We start from the raw sequence: 19,181 nt of genomic DNA on the forward strand, positions 1-19,181 counted from the left end.
ATTTCTATCAAAATATCTCATATCAGCCGGGCGCAGTGGCTCACACCTGTAACCCCAGCATTTTAGAAGGCCAAGGCAGGCAGATCACTTGAAGTTCAGGAGTTCGAGACCAGCCTGGCCCATATGGTGAAATGTCATCTCTACTAAAAATATAAAAAAAAATTAGCTGGGTGCAGTGGCATGCCTGTAACCCCAGCATTTTAGAAGGCCAAGGCAGGCAGATCACTTGAAGGTCAGGAGTTCGAGACCAGCCTGGCCCATATGGTGAAATGTCATCTCTACTAAAAATATAAAAAAAAATTAGCTGGGTGCAGTGGCATGCCTGTAACCCCAGCATTTTAGAAGGCCAAGGCAGGCAGATCACTTGAAGGTCAGGAGTTCGAGACCAGCCTGGCCTATATGGTGAAATGTCATCTCTACTAAAAATATAAAAAAAAATTAGCTGGGTACAGTGGCATGCCTGTAATCCCAGCTACTTAGGAGGCTGAGGTGGGAGAATCACTCAAATCTGCAAGGGGGAGGTTGCAGTGAGCTGAGATCATGCCACTGCACTCTAGTCTGGGCAGCAAAGCAAGAATTCATCTTGGAGCGGGGCAGGGGAATCTCATATTTGTCTCTTTCTGCTTTCTCACTGCCCCCTTCCAAACTCTCCTTCTCACTGCTTATGCCTGCATTGCCATTTTCTTGCGAGCTTCCTTACTCCAGCTTCTCTCCCATAATCCTGACCATGTAAACACTGCCTTTCCCTTGTCACTTTCTCATTCACCTACAAAAACCATTCATGATTCTTTTTTATATTATTTAACAGGGCGAACTCTTTTCATTCTACCTAAGGAGAGAGACTTATTTTCCAACACTTATCAATACATGTAAAGTGTGTTCCAATCAGGTACAACTCCTCATTCCGAGTTCGCTGTATGGCCATGCATTGCATACGAAGTTTCAGTTGATGATGGACTGCATACATGATAGTGGTCTTACAATATTATAATAAAGCTGAAAAATCCATATCATCTAGTATTTACTGCACTAAACTTTAAATTATTATTTTAGAATTATACTCCTCCCACTTACTGAAAAAAAAAGTTAACCATAAAATGGCCTGAGACAGGTCCTTCAGGAGGTACCTAGAAGAAGGCATCATTATCTTGGGAGATGACAGCTCCCTGCGTATTACTGCACCTCAAAACCTTCCAGTGGGACAAGATGTGGAGATGGAAGGCAATAACACTCGTGACCCTAACAGGGATAGGCTAATGTGTGTAATTGTGTCTTAGTTTTTAGCAAAACAAGTTTAAAAAGTAATAATAGTAATTTTAAAGCAGAAAAAGCTGACAGAAAGAAGATTTAAAGAAAACATTTTTTATACAGTCATATAATGTATGTTATATGTTAAGTCAAATGTTATTACAAAAAAGTCAAAAAGTTAAAAAAAGTATGTTTATTAAATAAAAAGCTTCGGTAAGCTAAGGTTAGCTACTGAAGAAATTTTAAAAATCTAGCGTAGCCTTGGTGTACAGTGCTTATAAAGTGTCCTAGGCCTTCACACTCACTCACTGATTCACCCAGAGCCACTTCCTGTAAGCTCCACTCACAGGAAGTACCCTATACAGGTGTACCTTTAAAAAAATCTTTTATACTATATTTTTACTGTACCTTTTCCATGGTTAGATACACACATACTTATGAGTGTGTAACAACTGCCTATAGTATTCAGTACAGTAACACGCAGTACAGGCTTATCGTCTAGGAACAATAGGCTATACCATATAGTCTAGGTATGTAGTAAGCTATACTATTCAGGTTTGTCTAAGTAAGTGTGCTCTACGATGTTTGCACAAAAAAACCATCTAACAACAAATCCTCAGAACATATCCAGTCATCAAGTGATGCGCAACTGTAATTTCCATTAATAATGTGCTCTTGCTCCTTTTTGTCTACATCAATCCCTACTTCTTGCCATCCTTCAACACCTGTTTTGAGTTTTGCTTCTTCCATGATGCCATTCTAATATGCTAGCATTCATTCATTCATTCTACCAAGAAATTTTCACTGAACATCCACTCCATGTCAGGCAGAAGATTAGGTTCTAAGGATTCAGAAAGAATGCAATGGACATGACTCTTGCCCTCATGGACGTAACAGGCCCTGCCCTCTAACTCCAGTTAAGCTCTATCATCTTCAGGTATGTTAACCATTTTTCATGAATTAGATGGAAGCACTTTAAGGGCAGAGGCCACATTTATATTTCTTTTGAATGCCTGGCACAGTGACAGGAGTACAGTCATCTCATAATATATTCTTGTTGATTGAACACTGAACAGCTTAATGGTAACACATCTACCTGAGCCAAGCACCAGGGTCAACCAGAGAGCAGACCAGAGCTGAGAGGAGGATAGAAGGGAGGAAACCCCATGAGACAGCACTGAGAACTTAGAAGAACAATGACACTGAAGTAGTGCAGGGGACATTGAGGGCTCAGCGCTGGTTGTTCTTGTGACAGAGGGAGTTGTATTAGTTTAATGAATGAATGAAGGCAGGAACTCTAATAGGACTAAACCTATTGGTCAAGGTTGTTTTCCAAAGACTGTCTCTGCTCTAGAGCAAAGGGAGGGTGATTGTGATATGTTTATATGTGAAAACATACTAACTGCCATTATCATGGAATGGAACAATATTTTAATAAAAGGACAATCCTCTCTGTTCATCATTCTAAAGACAACAGTACTTAATACTGGGTCAAGTTCCAAATAGATAATATTATACTGTGGCATAATGGAGAATCTGCAAGAGAAGTAGCTGGCTTAGATGGACAAAGTGAACATAATTACAGAGCCTAGAACCCAGTAAACATAGAAGAGGATGAAGGTATGGAAGTGATCAGATACATACAAGAGGGCATAAGTGAGAGGAGGAAATACTTCCTTCCCATCATGGGGTTGCTTCTATTTTCCACAATCCAAGGCATTGACAAGATATGGGTTAAACCACAGACAGACACAGCAAGTTTGCTATTTTACAGCACATGCATACACGGGTTTGTATGTATACTGTGAAATACATATGTATATATATTCCACTGCTCATTCTTTATCCTGCCATTGTACTAGTATATACCTAGCCAGTACATATAATTCCTTGAAATATCCTAGTGGACTTAGTAGGAAATGAAACCAAAATTATGATAAGAACCAAACTTGAGGTTGTCAACTCAACAAATGCAAAGAGCATTCAATATCAGTCAAGAATGGCCTTTAAAATTAAAGAAAAGATTTCTGATATGGACACATTTGGATGCTTATTACCAGCCTAATTAAATAAAGATTTATTCATGCCCACCACAGCGGTGACGTCTCTAAGACTTCACCCAGTATAACTGGGTCATTGTGTTTGGACCCTCTGTTCCTCAGAGCATCCTCCAGCTTGCAGAAGGGCCGATTGTGTGTTTCCATTTTGGAATTGGCTTAAGAACGTGTAGGGATACAAGCAGTGATTATGGTGGTCTTTTGTCAATGCACCTGCGACCTCTGAAAATATATGAACTGTGAGACCATGGTTTGTCTTCCTAAAAACTCAGGGCTTTCAAAACATTCCAATAAAAAAAAGGAATGGCAGGCATCGTTTTCTTACTGAACAGATGGGAAAACTGAGTCATGGTGGCAGGGGGCAGTAGATGAATTATTCCCAATTCCACCAAGAAATGTGTCATAGCTCTTATAGCATCCAGCTCTACTCTCCCTCTAAATCCATACAGCTGACTGTTTTTTAAAGTCATCTCAGCTCACTGTAACCTCCATCTCCCAGGTTCAAGCAATTCTCATGCCTCAGCCTCCCAAGTAGCTGGAATTACAGGCCTGCATTATCCATGCCTAGTTAATTTTTGTATTTTTAGTAGAGACAGGTTTTCATCATGTTGGCCAGGCTGGTCTCCAACTCCTGGCCTCAAGTGATCCACCTGCCTCAGCCTCCCAATGTGCTGGGATTACAGGCATGAGCCACCATGCCAGGCCCATATAGCTAAATCTTGATTTGTTGTTTTCGTCCTCTCAAGTCTAGATTAATGGTGTTTCTCCTCATAGACTCCCTTTTTCTCACTTAGTTGGGGTAATTATTATTTCCAAACTTATGTGGCAGTTCCCTTATAATGAGGCCTCTGTCCTGCAGCCCCTACCCACTAGGGCAACTCCCTCTGGCATCATCTAGAACACGCACCACAACAAACTCGTGTCTTCTCTCTGCTCAGTTCATCCTATCATCAATTCGTACTCAGATGCAAGTATCATGCTCACACTCCAGACTGCGTTCTCTGCTTCCATCCTAGTCATGCTCCTGTAAATACTGGCCACCCCTCCTATGGGCCAAGCTTTATCCTCTCCCTCATTGCTAACTCTTCTTTAATCCTCCTTCCACACTAATGAGGGGGAGGAAGATTCTGATTCCCCACATATCCCGTTAAGCAGCTTCTCTTTTTACGGGTCCTACTTCAGGCTCAAAACAAGCAGAGAGACAATGGCTAGGAAAGAAAATTAATTGTAAACAGACTCTAAAAATGACTGATGAAAACTGTATCTGTTAGTTGACATATGCTGTATTTGTTATACTGTCTTCAAGTAGAAGCCTTTATAACAAATTTGTGAATATATCTGTAGACATCTAGCCCTCTGTTAAGTACTGAATAATATAGCAATGGGCTATTATTGGCCTTATACACGAGATCTATACCTGGTAATTAAAAGTTTAAGATCCTTATGTTATGTACAGTTACTTTTCATGTCTATTTTAACATGATGTTACTATTTCCTTTTGAGCGGCAATTCCGCATAGTGGGTAGGTGTGCAGACCAGCCAAGTTGCTTGATTTCAAATCTAATTCTGTTACTCACTTACTCACTGGCTGGAAAGTACTTATCTTTCCTGTGCCTTAGTTTTCTTATCTGTAAAATGGGTAAATAATAGCATCTACCTAATGGGGTTGTTCTGCAGGATTAAATGTGCTACATTTGCAAAGCTTTTTGTTTTTTAGACAGAGTCCCACTCTGTCACCAAGGCCAGAGTACAGTGGTGTCATCTTCACAGCTCACTGCAACCTTTGGCTTCTGGGTTCAAGTGATTCTCCTGCCTCAGTCTCCTGAGTAGCTGGGATAGGCCCAGCTACTATTTTTATTAGAGATGGGATTTTGCCATGTTGGTCAGGCTGGTCTTGATCTCCTGACCTCAGATGATCCACCTACCTCAGCTTCCCAGAGTGCTGGGATTACAGGCATGAGCCATCGCACCTGACCTGTAAAGCTTTTTGAGCAGTGCTTGCACATTAATACTTTGTAAAAGCTAGTCATTAGCAGTACTACTATTAACACATTCTCTCATTTCACCCTCTCATAACCTGTTAAAGTAGGCAGGCAGACACGGCTCCATTTTTGCTAATAAAAATTACATCTGGCATGCCCCACCAGTGAGGAGGCGGTACTTAAACTCTACTTTGTAGCAGGGTTCCTGTTCTGCTGATGTGTGCAATATGACCTATAACAATAAGTCCACTTCTTCCTCTGGGCTTGATTCACAATGAAAACCCTTTTAGCTGGGGTCATTTAGAGATCATGCAACAGCCAAGTGCTGTTATGATAAGAACCTTCCTGTTCAAAACTGTTTGACTTCCAGAAGACAGGAACAGACCTTCAATTTAATTTCAGAGTCCTATATGCCAGTTGAATAACAGAGGGATTTTCTTTCATCCTGGCAGAAAATGTGTGTGCTTATTTTTTCATTAATAACCCTTGGGCAAGGAAAACATCAAGCCACAAAGAAGGCTTTCTCCCCTCTACCACATTTTGTTATTGATGAATCAGATATGAATATATGGAAATAACCAGAGAATAAACACTATGAATTTATATAGCACACTTTCCTGCTATGGAAACTTTAATTTCACAGATATTATTGAATTCAAACCTACTCTTTGAAGTGCTTTAAGTGCTTTTTTTCCATTGCTGAAGGAGAGGAATATAGAAGTACATGGGCACTTAACCAAAGTCAATACCATACAAAAACCATTAAACAGTTTCTAAAAATCATCTATCAGTGAAAATGAGTTAGGGGCGAAGTGCAGTGACTCACTGCTGTAATCTCGGGACTTTGGGAGGCCAAGATGGGTGGATCACTTGACACCAGGAGTTCAAGACCAGGCTCACCAACATGGTGAAACCCCATTTCTACTAAAAACACAAAAATTAGCTGGGTATGGTGGCACACACCTGTAGTCCCAGCTACTCAGGTGGCTGAGGCATGAGAATTGCTTGAACCTGGAAGGTGGAGGCTGCAGTGAGCCAAGACTGTGCCACTGTACCTCAGCCTGAACGACAGAGTGAGACTGAAATTAGTATCCATACCCCTTACAATGATTATTATTTTCTTCAGCTCTTACTCTCTTGTTCTCTCTGAGCACAGACAGGTTTTCTAATTAAGCACAGCAAATAGGCGTAGGCTATCTGAACTAATCTCCATTCAACCACTTTATTGCAATGGGACCTTTGGCAGGTTTTTGAGCTTCTCTGAACCTCAATTTCCTCTTTTTTGTAAAGAATAGATATCACCTATTCTTTCTACCTGATAAATTGGCAAGGAAATAAGTTAACAGTTAAAATGTTAAGCTCAAACTAGAACTGGGCACTTAATTGCTGAGGAAAGGTGTCAACAAGAATCTCTGGTAATGGCAATGGTGTTGAGGTTATAAAAGCTGAGGTCCGACCTTCACCATAAACTGAGCCTTCCCTTGTACCTTGTGGTCCGAGTGTCTAATGCATGGAGGGAAACACAGTAAAGAGTTTCAACAGGCTGTTCTGACACAGTAATATATGGATGCTAAGTTATGTACTACAGATGAATATTTGTGTGTGTGTGTGTGTGTGTGTAGGATGAATGCATATGTAAGTATATATGCATGTAGATATATGAACATGTAGATGTTTGCATGTGTATGCACGTGTCTGGGGTGCATATGTGTAGTCTATGTGTTTGTGTATGTGTATACATATACACCCACACATTTGATTAGGTAGAGGCCTGGACAAAAGGCTACTTTCTGGCAACAAGTATCTGGGTCTCAAGAATAGCAAAAAAAAGAGAAAGAAAAAAAAGCCAAAGAATATTAACTTTTGTTTAACTCTACCACTCAGTTCCCAGTACTAAGAAAATAGTCTGAATAACTGAGACATTATGATTGGTCTCTATCTGAAAATGTGCCATCTCTTTTGAGAATCCCATTGAGTTCTCATTATTTTTTTTCCTGAGTTCTTAATCTAGTAAGTGACCTTTCTCCTATTTGTCCCTAAGATACCATGCCAGAAGCTTTTAATGTTTTGCAAATTCCCACCCTTATGAATTCTTTGAATAAAGGACAAAGTGCCAGTTCTACAAATATCAGTGGAAACAGAGAAAACCTGTACTAGAAACTTTTGACCAGAACTGGTTCACGATTTGACTCAGTCTTGCATATTACGTGCTGATTACTCAGCATGTGCCTGAGGCTGACTAGGATTTGCAGATAGTCTAGGTTTGTCTATATGTCATTTAGTCTCTAACTATAAGGGGCTACTCAGGAAGTAAAGAACAGGCTGGTAATGATCCCAGATGTACTATGCCACCTTCTCCAGCACAGGGTCTTTTCTGCTCACTGCCAATTTACATCAAATCTAAACTATCTACTCAGGAGGCTGAGGCAGGAGGATCATTAGAGCCGAGGAGTCCAAGGCCAGCCTGGGCAGCATATTGAGACTCTCTCTTTAAAAAAGTTTAAAAATCTAAACTAGCTATATTATCAAAGGGCTTCAACTCAGTCTTCTTATTGAGTAATAAAACTCATTTTTTGGTACAATGGTAACAATATCCTCGGACTGAGAGTAAATGTATTTCTACCTATGAAAATCAGCTTGGCCCAACTGTCTGTATACTACAATGGCCTTGAATGACCTCCCGAGAAGACTTCTGGCCCCACCTGTGGATACGTCCATCTGGTGGCTCTGTGCTCACAAGAAGTATTGATCCAACCCCAGCTAGGTCTGTGTCTAATTAGTAACGACAACCAGCAATACTCAAGGTAGTTGCTGGAGAATATAACCTCAAATTCATTGCTACTTAATACCTTTCAAAAGCCCAGCTAAGAACAACAGTGATGGGGGATTTCCAGAATGGTATGTGGCCATCATTCCTTTGGATACTCTAAATTTCTCCCTAGCCTAACTAGACCATCTGTAGAGCAAATCAGAGTGGCCCCTGTATAAATGTTTTCTCTGATTAGGTGATGTAATTGGCCTCTACAGAGAGATCTGACATGAAACTGCCCTCTAAAACCCATAACTCTGTTTATGAAGTCATATTACATACCATCCTTCCTGAAGGGTCCATGAAAAATCCTGTTCTCTGGTCTTGGTATCAAGAATAATTCTGCTTTTCTTGGGCAACTAGTCTGCTCTTAACCTACGTGTGTTGTAACTGGTCATATTTAACATTTTGCATGGTCTGACAATGAACTCACAATCAAATCTTAGCCTGCTTCTTCTACTGAAATAAAACTTGCTGGCGGCTGGGTGTGGTGGCTCATGACTGTAATTCCAGCACTTTGGGAGGCCAAGGAGGGCAGGATCATGAGGTCAAGAGATTGAGACCATCCTAGTCAATATGGTGAAACCCCATCTCTACTAAAAATACAAAAATTAGCTGTGCGTGGTGGTGTGCACCTGTAGTCCCAGCTACTTGGGAGGCTGAGGCAGGAGAATCACTTGAACCCAGGAGGCAGAGGTTGCAGTGAGCCGAGATCATGCCATTGCACTCCAGCCTGGCAACAGAGCAGGACTCTGTCTCGAAAAACAAAAAAACTTGCTGGCATGCATTTTGAGGACTAACCTTACCTCTGGCAATATCCACACCTTGTTTTGCCTTTGTCTCTTTGTTTAGTTTGCTAATTTCGAATTTATTCTATTTTCCTGTGTCACATAAATTTTGTTAAGACTACTTTTAAACTCATTTGAAAGAATTTGAAAAATTACACTAGAAAAATGAGAAGTCACAGTGAAGCACTGTAGTGGATCAAACATAATACATGAAACTTCTCAGAATTCTAATCTTAGGTTTCTCATTTAACACACGAATTAATGGTCAGGAATCATATTTATATCTATAACTCTAAGCTTAATGTTAAAGCCTACAGAACAAAAAACATACAGACATAATAAGTAATGAGGGGGCCGGGCGCGGTGGCTCAAGCCTGTAATCCCAGCACTTTGGGAGGCCGAGGCAGGTGGATCACGAGGTCAAGAGATCGAGACCATCCTGGTCAATATGGTGAAACCCCGTCTCTACTAAAAATACAAAAAAATCAGCTGGGCACGGTGGTGCGTGCCTGTAATCCCAGCTACTCAGGAGGCTGAGGCTGGAGAATTGCCTGAACCCAGGAGGTGGAGGTTGCAGTGAGCCGAGATCGCGCCATTGCACTCCAGCTTGGGTAACAAGAGCGAAACTCTGTCTCGAAAAAAAATAAAAAATAAAAAATAAGTAATGAGGGAAATTCAGAGATCAAATTATGAAAGTTAATATATTTTAAAATCCATTATCAGCCTCTCAATTCTTCAACCTTTTTTGGGGAATCAGCTATAAAAAATATTAATGTTTGCTACAACTTCTACTTCATGACAACATTTCACTGCTATTTAAAAGCACAACACTCCAAATCACCTACCGTGTTTGTGAATAAAGGCAAGTCCTTGTAATATCTGATACATGATATTCCTTATGGCAGACTCAGGAAACAACTTATTTCTGTATGAGGCAAAGGAAAGCAAAGTTATAAATCAAAGGCCAGAACCTTTGATAATAAATACTAAAGAAAAACAACCATTTGTTTATACAGAGGAGCTACCTTATAAACACCAAATATATTCACGTGCTACAAAAACGAAAAGATTAAACATTTGATAGTAAGTCAAAAACAAAGTTTTTCCTCCAACATAGTATATAAAACATCAAAAAATCTCCTCTCCCCATGATATAAACGAAAACTTTAAAAATTTTTGGTGGGAAAAATTTGAGTTCTTCCAGATGAAGCCCTTATGCAGTGCAACAGCTAATAACATTTTCCTCCTGGCTGGGCAAAGCACATAGCAAACTGCTGTTATTGTCAATAAAGATGATATTTGCTCACTCAGAGAGGTGCTGTGAATGGCGTTCATTTTGCCACAAAGAAGATGTGCTCAAGAGGCTCCACATGGTTCACCTTTAAAGTTCAAAATTACCGTAGCAGGTAAATTTCTTATTAGCCTCCTCTTCCCAGCATGCAAGCACTTGAGCACTGCAGTGAGAGAGGAACTGAAACAAACCCAGGACTTTTCAACAGAACTCTCAACATCCATGAAGCTGTGTCCACCTCTGACTTCTAGTTGCTCTGCCCATCTGTCCTAGTGGGAATGGGAAACGGCAATGTCTATTAAATCTGAGCTTCCTTGGATGAATAACTCTTTAAAACAAGAAAATGACTGCATTGAGAACAGCTTCCCTGGAGCTAACAGAGAGCCCCCAAAGTAGAAATATAGGTGGACCCCACTCCTAACTGGCAGCTTTCAGCATCAAAGCCCAGTAGCATGAATGTTAAATGACTGGAGAAAGAATCAGAAGAATGCAATAAGGAAAGGAGAGAGAGAGAAAGAAGACACAAAAGCAGAAAGAAAACACATCTGCTTTGCCCATTTATTTCTATAATAAGATAATGATGACCAAACTGTACCTTTCTTTAATGAGCTGGTAAAGATTCTCCTTCATGTACTCGAAGATAAAATAAAGATGATCATTTTCCCTGATAACTTCTTTTAATTTGACTACGTTGGCATGGTTGAGCTTCTTTAAAGACTAAAAGGCAAGGAAGAAAAACAAAACAAAAAAATATAATTAGAGAGAATCTGTTGTTGAAAAAAAAAGTAATCCTACATAAACTTGGGAAGAAACATCTAATTTTAGAACCACAGAAATGTCGTAAATTGTTTTACTGACAATTTAATAAACAGTATATCTCTGAAATATATAGTAACTTTACATAGGAAAACTACTTTGATGAACTGACTAGAAGGTGTGTATTTGACCAGTAACTGGTATTTCTGGCTGCCCCCAGCACCAGGCAATGTACCAGGGCTATTTTGGGCCCACCCCCTCCAGATGATGGAATTCAGGCTGTGGAAGTAGCCAGAGGGGAACCAATAAAAGAAGCTTAGATTTTTCTAGCACTGGAGAATGCAGCTGTGTTGGGCTGAGATCACCAGCTAACAGTCTGCAGACACTTTGAACAGGAAATTATTCAAAAAGACAAAGGGCCGATGGCCTGCTTCTCTTGACTTTTGTCTGACTCGGGTGTCCATGAGGCGTAGAGTGCTCCTTCTTACAATGTGAGTTTGAGTTACAGAGGACCAACAGACACCTTACTGGAAGGACCCTGAAGTAAGACCAGAGAAATCCCTCTGCTTCCAAGAACAAAGGCAAAAAGTCAGGCAGTGGATGCGGAATGAGAGGGTGGCTCCGAAATGGTCTGTGGCCTTCTGATTACTCGTCTTCACGCATGTGTACTTCTCCTTCTCCTGGAGCACGTGTGTCCATGTGAGTATAGCCATGTGCACACTGTTTTCTGTTTGCATCATTAGTTTTGTCGATAGTGAACAAATCACTTTGTATTAGTGAGCAGCATCCCTGTTCTTGTACAGTAGACACACACAAAACTGTTCGTTTAGATAATCAGAATCTGATTGACTGTCCCCTTCATGGAAGCCTCCAAGTGTCACTTTGGCCAGTGAGATGAGTCCTTTAATTAAAATAGCCCTTTCTCATATATAAAGATGGGAGTCCAATATTAAGTTGTTATCTTTGAATTTCATTAAGAAGAAAATTTTTTTTATAAAACAAAGAAAACATGTGAAGAGGAGTGTTAAAATGAATATCCTCATCTAGAAGAACACTCAGTGAAAAAATACCCAGGGTTCAGAGCTTGGGAATGTGTAATATGATCAGTTACTTGAAGCAGCTGGTAAGAGAGAGGAAATATAGTCAGTGAAAGAGAGCAAAATAAGACTCATTGGAACTTCCTTTCTAGAAGAACAGTTCCTGCCAAGATACTTCTCTGGCAGGGAATCCTCAGCTGTTTTGGCCAACTGTTTTGGCCAGATCCTTCTAGTATGGACCAAAAGGGCTGATTACTCCCTTTAGTTGGGTTGGATTCCTGGTTCTCCACAAGTAACAAACATAAACATTGCTTAACTTGTAAGTATTCACCAAACTCTCAGTGATCGCAGCTATCTTTTATGCCTGTTTGCTTAAAATGCATCACAAACAATGGCTAAGGTAGCTACTAGATGAGCAGCCTTGGAGAAAATTCATTCAGAGGAAAATGAAGTTGTTTTTAAAACTTTTCTGGGAGAGAATTCTAGGCAAGGAGTGGGGTGCCTCCAGCTCTTGGCCTGAGGTGCGTTTGGAGCCATGAATTGCTGGCCCAACTCTATGGCGGCTCACAAGTCTTGTTTCTAGGTAAGGATCATGAGCAAGTTAAAGTCCATATTAGTTTAATATGAAAGGAGTTAATTTTATGTGGGAGACTTCATGTGACTGGCTTTATGAAGATGTATTTCCAGAAAGAGGCATCTTATCTTGGCTCAGGGAAGGATTCCAAAAAAGAGAGAGAGGCAGGTCAGTTGTGTCAGAGTGGAGAAGCAGAAGTAGCAAATTAAGCCAGGTCAACAGTCCAAATGGGGACTGTTTCTCCTCATGGATGATGCTTTCAGCTGGATAGTACCAGTGTTGTCCACATCAGGGACTGATCAACAGTTTCAAACTATTAAAACAACAATGTACTGGGCCCCAGGGTATGCTGGGGCTTAAGATGCCATGCTTGCTCTTAAAAGGCAAACAACCTAATTGGAAAGTTAGGACATCGATACAAAATACATGTAATAAAATAAGGAAGGTCATATTACATGTCAAGGGAATGACAGAAACAAGGACCATCAGAGATGTGACACGGAGTAAGCAGCAAACCCTGAGTGGTCAGTGGGAGCATCGCTGGGATGTGACTTAAAGGAAGAGTGACACCCGGACTAGCTTGCTAGGAGGGAGCAGGCACAACGGGAGGGAAGCCCACTGCAGGTAAGGCATAGAAACTGAGTAGAGGACTGTGTCTGAGGGATGAAAGATGAGAATCACCCCAGTTCACTTCTGAGGGAGACTCATCTGCAAAACCTTGGGTGGAGAAGTGAGCAGGGGCAAACCATTTGGATGCCAGGTATATACCTGCTGAGTTCTTCTGGTGAATCTGTGGCCTTAAGCAGAGTTGCAGAGGGAGATGCCTGATTTGATGAGGCTAAAAAGTAAATGGTGTGTGGGAAAGCTGCACTGAAGAAAGAAGTTTGGAAGGTAAAGTAAGAAAAGGAAAGAGTTGGAAACTCAAGGGGAGAGGGGCTTGGGAATGTTTTAGGTTAGAGAGAATGGTGAGCACACTTAGAGACTAAACAGAAGGAACGAGTGGGGAACAAAAGAGTTTAAAGATACGGAAAGGAGGGGGAAATTGTTGGAGCAAGAATCTACAGACATCAAAAGTTAATATGATTAAAAAAACCAAAACAGCAAAGGAACACGGTAGGCAAGATACAGGCAGCCTATGGTTTCAAGATGGTGTCTAGAACTGCATAGTGCCATGTAAGACTACGCTTCTAAGAAAAATAGCACCAGGTGCCATTCCCCCCATGACATCACAGGAGCAGGGATTCCCCTCCCTGCAGTGGCCATAAGGTGCAGAATCTCCCTGAAGTCCTCAGGGTCTTCACAGGCAGACATGGAAATGTACAGGCAGGCAGCAATGAGGAGAAAAGAAATGAAGGAAGAGAGGCGTGGTGAGTACTCAGGATTTTCCTCAGTTCCCTTTGCTGCTGGAATGAAGCAGCTGACAGGACACAGGAAATGATGGTGACAAGAGGCCTTCAGTGACCTTCCCTTTCCTTCCCCTTCTGAGTCAGCAGGCATGAAAGAAGGACCTCAGAAAGGAGGAAGGGATGAGGAATCTTGTAAGGTGCCCACTTTCTACACGCTTCCGCCATCCCTTCCCTCTGTGTTCAGGGCTGTGGCCCAGTGTTGGTAAGTCTGTGTGAGGCTCAACAAGCGCGGGGGTGTCGGGATGGGGAGGATCCCAGCTGGCAGCCGATCTGGCATCTGCGCAGACAAGGAAAAAGAGTGGGAGTCGTCTGGTGGTCATCAGCTAGAGGAGCAGTTTCTTCAACCATCTTGCTGAGGCAAGTCACTTGCTTCCTAAGACACTAAGTGTCCACAGTTTTTTAAAACCATGTATATGAGCAATCTCTTTTGCATTAGAACTAATACACAATTCGCTGTATGGAAAAATAAAGGTTTAACATCCAAGCCATGGATACGTCTCAGAACTTCATGTCACAGAGAAAACGTCCTTAGATTATCTTTGTTTTTTTTTTTATCTGATGTTTTTGGATCATCTTGAACTTTTATTCTCTAGACCAGAGGTTGGCAAACTATGTCCCATGGGTGAAATCCAGCCCACTACCTGTTTTCATATGGTCCATGAGCTAAGAATATTTTTGTTGTTTTTGTATTTTTTGGAGACTGAGTCTCATTCTGTCATCGAGGCTGGAGTGCAATGGTGCAATCTCAGCTCACTGCAACCTCTACCTCCTGGGTTCAAGCAATTCTCCTGCCTCAGCTTCCTGAGTAGTTGGGATTACAGGTGCCCCCCATAACACCCAGCTAATTTTTGTATTTGTAGTAGAAATGGGGTTTCACCGTGTTGGCCAAACTGGTCTCGAACTCCTGATCTCAAGTGAGCCACCCGCCTCCACTTCCCAAAGTGCTGGGATCACAGGTGTAAGCCACCGCACTTGGCCCAAAAAAGATAAAAAATAATATTTTTATAAATGAGTGGTCGCGATTCATTGATTGAGGTACACCTGTATAATGGATCTCTTATATGAAATATTTCAATACAAAGAAGTAGAATGTGTTGATTTAGTGATGATAGGAAACATTAATTTTGTTTGATGATAGGGAATACTAACTTTGAACCCCACTTAAGTTAAATATTATGTCCCCTCAAAAAGAATATCATTCTTCTCATTGAAAAACCTGCAATACAGAAAATTATACTAAATTGTGATTACATTTTATATCTTATAAAAATTTTATGAAAATTTGTTTTTGCTCTTGTTACACATGTACCTATATAACATCCTCAGTGTGACCTTTTGGTCCTAGAAGCATAAAAGACTGACTATCTGGCCCTTCACAGAAAACATTTGCTGATCCCTGCTTTAGGCTTGTAACCCTGCTTTCAGGTACAGGACTCCTTGGGAGGAAAAGAAAGGGTGTTTTCCAATATTCTATTAGGTGTTTCAACCAGGGCTGGGCAAGAGGACTAACATTAGATGAAGCACCACTCCACTGGATGAGGAAGCGAATGTAAAACTCAATGTGACAGAGAGAAAGATTGTAACAAAATCAATAGAAGAGGAGGCAGGGGGAAAGGGAGGGAATAGTGAATCCAGTCAGAAGGCTGAATACAATAAAGATCTGTGCTCCACAATGCTTGACACAGGTGTACCTTCATCAGTGAATTTCCTCATGGAAAGTAGAGTGCAAATTATTAGAGCAAGAAATGGAAGTAAGTACTGCAATTATGTCTCGGAAAAATACTCAACAAATAGATTTTCCTTTATGTTAATAATCAAGAAAATAATTAGGCAATAATAATTCACAAAATTAACACATTCAACTTCTTTATACTGAAATATGTTGATATAAGCGCTCCATTAAAGATGAAAGCTTTCTAATAACAGTATAGGCAATTACATCATGATCTTCTGCTTCAGCTAGAATGTTATCATTTGCCTCCCTTTCCAGCATTAGTGAAAAAATTCAAATGAAAGACTATATCAACTATAAATCTAAGCATGTACAAAGCTATTTTCATCATCCATATATGAATTGTTCCTTGGCATATTAAATACCTTAACCTCCCGAAGGTTCATGCATTCCTCCCAGGAATAAAACTTTCTTTTCATTCTAGAAGAGAAGAAAGAAACAAACAGCACACTTATTCTCAGCAATAGGATAAATTTTGCTTTTAGAAAAAAATGCTTTAATTCTGAACCTAATTAACATCCTTAAAGTGGGTTTAAATTTCTACCAAATATTATACTATCCCAAACCAACATTTATTTTCAAACGGCAGTGAGATCATCAATCCTAAGTCACAAACTTTGCCAGTAGCAGTGGTGTGGTACAGTTCAAAGAGGCCTGGACTGCTGTCTTGCTCTATACTAACTAGCTAACCTTGCCCTGGAAGGAAATTGCTCAGGCTTCTTCTGTCTAGACCAGAGCTGGCCAGTTTCTATATTGGTGAAACTGTTCTGTGATGTCCAGGATGGTAGCCACTAGACACAGGTGGCTACTGAGCACTTGGCATGTGGCTAGTGCAATGTGGGAACTCAATTTTAATTTTAATTAAATTTAAATGCCACATATGGTTACTTGCTATCATACTAGACAGCAAAGCTCTAGACCTTCTAGTGCAGGAGTTAGCAAACTATGACCCATGGGCCAAAACCCCCCTATCTGTTTCTATACAGCCCATGAGCTAAGAATGGCATTCACCTTTTTAAATTGGGGTTTGACGAGTCAAAAGAAGAATAATATTTCATGATGTGAAAATTTTGTGCAATTCCAATTCCAGTTCCTATAAATGAAGTTTTATTGGAACACAACGGTACTCATTCATTTATATACTGCCTGTGGCTGCTTTCAAACTACAACAGCAGAACTGAGTAGTTGCAAGAGACCATATGGCCTGTGAAGCCTAAAATATTTCCAGCCTGGCCCTTTATAAAGTTTGCCAAGCCCTGGTCTAGAGCCTGAATGGAGAGAAAGAAAGCACCATTAGCTAATCAGAAATCCAAGTTTCAAGGTTATATTTTTCAGTGAATTTCAATCATGTTGTCTCATTCGTCTTACAGCAGCCCTGTGAAACAGATAAGGACAGCTCAAGAAACAGAAACAGAGAAGGCACACGACTTTCCCGAGGTCTCACTGCTGGCCAGTAACAAACTGCCCATCTCTCCAGCTTCCTCTGTCCTTATCACACTGTCTCCTGGTAGAGTGATCAAATTCTTTATTCATGCCCCAAATATGATTTAACCCCTGCTATGTGGTACAACAGGTGCTTTGTCAGCCACTGGCGAGGCAATGATGAGAAAGACATCCCTCATGAAACTGACATCATGGCCAGAAGGTTGACAATAATTTTCTGTACCAAGTGCTGTGAAGAAAGGAAAAGAGCCCATTAAAGTGAATCTGCCAGGGGCATTGGCTCGGCCAAATGATGCAGTGATTGGTAGGTCACCTTAAACATTTGGGGCTTCATCTTAAAACTGACAGGAAGACATTTGGAAGCGGTCTTAGTTTGGATTCCTCCAAAAGCAGAGCCTGGGCAAGAACTTGGGTGCAGGTAGTTTATTTGGGAGCTCCAGGAAGCCAGGGCAAGGAGCAGGAGACTCAGAAAAGAGAGGTAGGGAACCCAATAAGGGTTGTATGAGCAAGCTAATGGCTGAGGCCTGCTAGGGACCTTTTAAAGATCTGGACAGAATGTACCTTGGTTGAAAGTCTCCCAAGTGCACTTGGGGTGTGGTGCCGGTGTGGGCTAGAGCTGTGCACTACAGCTATGCTGACATCAGGTGGGACTAGGGGATGTGTTCAGGGAACACAATGAACATTTGGTCAGGTGGTTTTAGAGGATTAAATTTGTATGTTTAAAATAATCCTTTTGGTCTGATATGAATAAGGGAAAAAAAGCCAGGAGCCCTACAGAGGACCTAGTGTTGGAGGTGGTAAAGGGTAATGGGTTGAATGGAGGTTAGCAGTGGGAATATACAGAAGTAGGTGGATCACATAACTATGACATAGAATTGACAGGACTAGATAACTAGAGGTGAGGAATAAGGGGGAGGGAAGGCAGAAGAACTCCCCGGTTTCGAGGGGATAGTGCCATTTATCAACATAGGAAATACTGAAGAAGAAACAAATTTGGGGTAAAAGTGAGATAATATGCTGAGTCTAAGTGTAGTTTTGGGCATGGTGAGTTTGAAATATCTGCAGGGCATTCAAACAGAGATGCTGAGAATGCAACTGGATAGAGATGGGTGTGGCAGTCTCCAATACGGTTCCCAGAGACTCCCACCTCCTGCTACCCAGAACCTTTTAGAAGCCCCTCTCCTTCAATGACTTGCTTCTAACCAATAGAATACAGCAATTTGACAGGAATGTCACTTCTTTGATTAATTTACAAAAGCAAGATCTGACTTCCATCTTAGTACAAGTCTCTCATTGCCTTCTTGACTCCCATGTCTTGATGAAGCAAATTGCCATGTTGTAAGCTGGTCTTTAGAGGCCCACATGGCAAGGAACTGAGGGCAACCTCCTGCCAACAGCCAGCTGGGAACTGAAGCCCTCAGTCCAGCAACCCATAGATCAATGAGCTCAGAATTGGATTCTTCCCCAGTCCAGCCTTCAGATGAGACCCCAGTCTGAGCCAATACTTTGACAACAGCCTCATGAGAGATACTGAGGCAGAGAACTTAGCTAAGCTGTGCCCAGACTCCTGGCCCAGATAAACTGTGAGATAATAATGTGTGTTGTTTTAAACAAAGAAGTCTCGGAGCAAACTGTTAAACAGCAACAGATAACGAATACAATGTGTCTGGACTCAGGTTGTAAAGGGCAAGTGGGGCAGGAGGAACAAGACAGCAGTCACCAGACCACCACATGCATGTAAATGACCCAAACTAAGTCACTTAATTTCTTAGAGTTTCAGTTTCCTCTCATGTAAAATGATGTTTATTAACCTGCTTGTTACTATCACACAATATGAGAAAATACTTTGATAACAAGTACTAGTGCTATGTGCAAAGTAGTAAATCTAAAGTGGAAATGTTTTTACGACCTCTAACATGGGTGTTGCAGAGTCAATAATCACCTAACCCACAGAAATAATTATCTAAGGTTCTTCTCCAGGCATCCCACCCACTCCCCTTTAGAACCGTTTCAAAGATCGGGAATGGTGAGGGTAGAGTTAAAATTATCACAGAGTGA

The 19,181-nt window shown here is 41.1% G+C and overlaps 1 protein-coding gene across 3 annotated transcripts in view; it reads right to left on the minus strand.

The window, feature by feature from the left end:
* Positions 1 to 19,181, minus strand: part of CILK1 (ciliogenesis associated kinase 1) — a 39,969-nt gene that overhangs the window by 20,605 nt on the left and 183 nt on the right. For 2 of the 3 annotated variants that reach the window (XM_002746653.6, XM_054254099.2), the window contains exons 2-4: positions 16,046 to 16,100; positions 10,771 to 10,892; positions 9,730 to 9,809 (exon numbers count right to left, since the gene is read on the minus strand). In XM_002746653.6, the coding sequence (XP_002746699.1) occupies positions 9,730 to 9,809; positions 10,771 to 10,892; positions 16,046 to 16,100 (257 nt within the window). Of the gene's footprint in view, positions 1 to 9,729; positions 9,810 to 10,191; positions 10,445 to 10,770; positions 10,893 to 16,045; positions 16,101 to 19,181 lie in introns of all 3 variants that reach the window. The other variant, XM_078369379.1, reaches the window with a different exon arrangement.

The sequence above is a fragment of the Callithrix jacchus genome, chromosome 4, assembly GCF_049354715.1.
Source record: "Callithrix jacchus isolate 240 chromosome 4, calJac240_pri, whole genome shotgun sequence".
Classification (NCBI taxonomy): Eukaryota; Metazoa; Chordata; class Mammalia; order Primates; family Cebidae; genus Callithrix; species Callithrix jacchus.